The following is a 4406-nucleotide window of genomic DNA, read 5'->3' as shown; positions in this document are numbered from 1 at the left end:
GCATTTGAAGTTTTTTGTCTTGGAGCATTTTTGTCCAAATATTTTTATTGAAACTTGGTGACACCAAAAGCACTGTTCACCTTTTGTGATATAAGACAAAATGATCAAATGTGTAATGTACATAAATATATTTTTATCTTTTAATTTTTTTAATTCATTCAACATGATGTTAAAAAAAATTAATAAATTTAAAAAAATTATTTAAGTAACTCTATTCTAAATTTATTTCTAATTGTAAGAAAAGAACAAGGACTTCAGTGGCTGCAATGTCCCAATTCTGATAAAATCGTTGTCGCGGTGACATTATCAATGCAGAAAACAACAAGAGTGATGAACAAGGAGAAGAAGGATAAGAAGTGAACTCACTGACGTGGAAGTATGCCACCACTCTTGCTTGCGCATCAAGGTAGTATGCCGCCACTCTGTTTGCGCATCAAGAAATGCACGTGTCTATTTACTTTTATTTTCTTATGGAGAACGGTCAAATTCGTCTTCACCCAACTGATAAAAAATTATAGGAAAAGACTCGGTTTTTAAAGGACTGGATGAATTCTTTCCCAAAGTATCTGTGGTTAATTCATTTATGTTTATAATCAAGATCGTTTATATTTAAATTATTATGTAAAAGATTTAAATAAAAATAATTGAGATCATTTAATCATCAAATAGTTTTAATTGTAAGCATAAAATTTCATAAACTGACAGTGGCTCACAAGATTTGTTGAAAATAATTGGCTCAATTATAAAGGGACAAGCTTTTCTCAAAATAATATACCTCTAGAGAAAATGTCAAAATATATATGAAATCACAATGTAGGAAAAGCAATTCTAGTTTTTCTTTGATACGACTCCTGCCACTTGAATTTTAACTAGTTTTTCTTTGCTTGTCAAGGCAAAATGCTTATCTTTTCGTATGATCGTTCAATCATTAAATCTTCGAAACCATTAAATTATTAACTAGTAGGGAAATATTTGCCATCCGCGGTATGAGGTTGACTACTTTTTCTCTTTACGACTGATGTATTATTATCATCCAAATTGCATGACCACTGTTAAGGATAAGGAGACATCTTATATGAGATTATAAATAAATTACGATCATTTAAAAGTAATTATTAGTAAATTAACGGTTGATCACTCATCCACTCATCCAAAGCTATAAAATCAAGCATCAGCTACCATTCATAATACTAAATCAGAAACAGCTAGAAACCTCTCTGAGAATTCCCAAAGAGCAATATGGCACTTTGGATTTGGGCAACAATTGGGGTGCTTGCACTTGTTCACATCCTGCAAACATGCATATCAAAAGGCAAGACCAAGAAAAAGATGCTACCTCCTGGTCCAAGAGGGTTTCCTATTTTTGGCAGCCTCCATTTGTTAGGGAAGTTCCCAAACAGGGATCTTCATCAACTATCCCGGAAATACGGTGATATCATGTACTTGCGGTTAGGCCTCGTACCCACAGTTGTTGTCTCGTCCCCACGAGCGGCCGAGCTGTTCCTCAAAACGCATGACCTCGTTTTTGCAAGTCGACCACCTCATGAAGGTTCAAAGCACATTTCCTTTGGGCAAAGGAACCTGAGCTTTGCTGAGTATGGCTCATATTGGCGCGACATCCGAAAGATGTGCACGCTCGAATTACTTAGCAACCACAAAATCAATTCTTTCAAGTCGATGAGGAGAGAAGAGGTTGCTCTCCTAATTCAGTCTGTTCAAGAGGATGCCAATAATGGACGCGTTGCTATTGATCTCAGTGACAAGGTATCTTCGCTCAGCGTTGACATGACCTGCCAGATGGTGTTTGGGAAGAAGTACAAGTACGAGGAGTTTGACGAGAGGGGTTTCACGGCTGTGATGAAAGAGGCTCTCAAATTATCAGCGGGCCCTAACTTGGGAGATTACATTCCTTGTATTGCGCCGCTTGACCTCCAAGGGTTCACTAAAAAAATGAAAGCTATTAACAAGGCGTTTGATGAATTTTTTGAGAAGATTATTAATGAACATCTTCAATCCAAGGATGAAGAAAGAACTAAGGACTTTGTTGATGTCATGGTGGATTTCATGGGGTCTGAAGATTCTGACTACCGAATCGAACACACCAATATCAAAGCCATAATGTTGGTAAGTATACGTATATATCATTTTATGTATTTCTCTTGTTATTCCTGCTTGATATCATTACAACGAAATTGTTTCTTGTTAGATAAATTTAGCATGGTGTGGTCTAAGATTGTGATTCTGAACGACTGATTAGGTCAATTTTTGGTTGAATATACTAGATTGACAATTGATGGTACAAATTTGTGCCTTATCATGTACAATAAATTGTCATCTATGTAGATAAGTCCCGCTAATATATATACTTCATCTATGAAAAATTTATTGGCAGGACATGTTTGCGGGTTCAATGGACACCACATCAACAACAGTCGAGTGGGCGCTCTCGGAACTCATGAGACATCCACAGGTTATGAAGACAGTCCAAAAAGAGCTAGAAAATGTTGTAGGCCTCAATAGAATGGTGGAGGAATCAGACTTGGAGAAATTGGACTACTTGGACATGGTAGTCAAGGAAACCTTGAGGCTACATCCAGTGGCACCATTGTTGGTTCCTCATGCAGCCATTGAAGATTGCATTGTCGATGGCTACCACGTACCAAAAAAGTCACGTGTGATCATAAACGCGTGGGCAATTGGGAGAGACCCGAGTGCTTGGGAAGATGCAGAGAAGTTCGTACCAGAGAGGTTTGAGGGTAATAGTGTTGATGTTAGAGGAAACCACTTTCAGCTTATACCGTTTGGATCTGGCAGAAGACGTTGCCCTGGAATTCAGTTAGGGCTTACTGTGGTAAAATTTGTGTTGGCACAACTTGTGCATTGTTTTGATTGGGAACTTCCAGATAACATGTTGCCAAATGACTTGGATATGACTGAGGGGTTTGGTATTACAGTCTCAAGGGCCAAGCATTTGCTCGCTATTCCTTCATATCGCCTTCAGAATTAATGTGTTTGTAGTGTCTATTTTCCTACTTGTGGACTATCTTTTCTGTTTTTCTACTGTCTTACACTTATTTTCTTTACTTGATGAGGAGAACGAGCAATGGAATAAATTAAGCAAATTGTTGTCAAAGTTTCAATAATGATTAGTCCCATGTCTATATTGTAAATCAAAGCAACTAGCATGTCCTTTTCTATAAAGAGTTATTTTGAAACGTTGATAGGATCATAGGGAAGAATATGCAATATGCATGTCTTTACGGTTCTGTTAATACTAGTGGAGACGTATATATACTTATCTTTTACAAACAATAAGATAATCTACATTATACTATGGGAGGGGGATTCGAGCATGGGATCCCGGGTGCACGGGCTAATACTCTTAATCAACTGAGCTTCAAGCTACTTGCTTTTATATATATATATATATATATATATATATATCTACAAATAGGGTTTACTATGTTTCCCTGCTCTTAATAATTCTCTTCAGGATTGGTTTTGCCCTATTAATTAGCGCCTTTCAGCTATATGGTTTGAAATTCGGCAATTAAGCTCCCCTTGTCGACAATGGATGACAAACTTATTTGGTTGACTACTTCAGATGGTGTATTATCTTTGTCTTTGGCTTAGGACTTTAAGTGTAGTAAACAAGTCGTTGTTCCTTGAAATAAAGAGGTTTGGCGTAGATGTTTTTTGACTACGTAAATTTATTTTATTATGGCGTTTTCTTTATGAGAAGCTTTTAATTGATGATTTAGTGCTTCATTGGGGGTTCTCTTTTTCGTCGATGTGCTCCTGGTGTTGTAAGGCTACTGAATCTCCTCATCATTTATTTTTAGGTTGCTCATTTTCTCATTTTCTTCGGCAGTTTGGCGCAAAATTTTAGCCTTATTTCAAGTTTTTACGTTATTCTCTGGTATCACATCCTTTTTTTCCTATCCATTGATGTGTGGTTTTGGCACTCAACTTCAATTATTATGGCCTTCAAGGGCGGCTAAAATTTATGAGTTTTTTTGGGTTTCTCCTTGTGATTTTCAAGTTAAAGTGAACACTCCGGGCATGGCTAGTTTTGGTGGTATTTTTCGTGACCACTTGGGTCATTGTCTTGGATGCTTTGCAAGATCTTTTGGCATTGCTACTACTTTGGAGGTGGAACTTAAAGCTGTTATTCATATTGTTTATATGGCTTTAGAGAGGGGTTGACATTCTCTTTGGATGGAGTATGATTATGTTGTGGCAGTGCATTTTCTTTCTAATGCATCTTCTCAGGTGCCTTGGGCCTTGGCATTTATCAGGGATTGGGCAAATTGTTATACCATTTTTTTTTTTCTATGCATATTCAGTTTTCTCACATTTATCGTCAAGAAAATCAGGTGACGGATTGTTTAACAAACTTTGGTGTT

General features: G+C 36.9%; 1 protein-coding gene across 1 annotated transcript; it reads left to right on the top strand.

Moving 5' to 3' along the window:
• Window positions 1-1141: 1141 nt before the first annotated feature.
• LOC103961820 (cytochrome P450 71AU50-like) lies at window positions 1142-3165 on the top strand. Its single transcript, XM_009374439.3, has 2 exons — window positions 1142-2124; window positions 2393-3165. Exons 1-2 carry the CDS (start codon window positions 1240-1242, stop codon window positions 3005-3007), a joined length of 1500 nt encoding a protein of 499 aa, XP_009372714.1. The 5' UTR covers window positions 1142-1239; the 3' UTR covers window positions 3008-3165.
• Window positions 3166-4406: the final 1241 nt, after the last annotated feature.

This window comes from the organism of the source record quoted next, unplaced genomic scaffold, assembly GCF_019419815.1.
Source record: "Pyrus x bretschneideri cultivar Hongxiangsu unplaced genomic scaffold, Pyrus_bretschneideri_v1 Contig38, whole genome shotgun sequence".
NCBI classification, from domain to species: Eukaryota; Viridiplantae; Streptophyta; class Magnoliopsida; order Rosales; family Rosaceae; genus Pyrus; species Pyrus x bretschneideri.
This window is presented reverse-complemented; position numbering and strand designations above follow the sequence as displayed.

Excerpts from the sequence above, each read along its gene's own strand:
- LOC103961820 (XM_009374439.3), top strand. The coding sequence starts at position 1,240 with ATGGCACTTTGGATTTGGGCAACAATTGGGGTGCTTGCACTTGTTCAC. Across the intron at positions 2,125-2,392 it reads ATATCAAAGCCATAATGTTG|GACATGTTTGCGGGTTCAAT; the intron begins GTAAGTATACGT and ends ATTTATTGGCAG.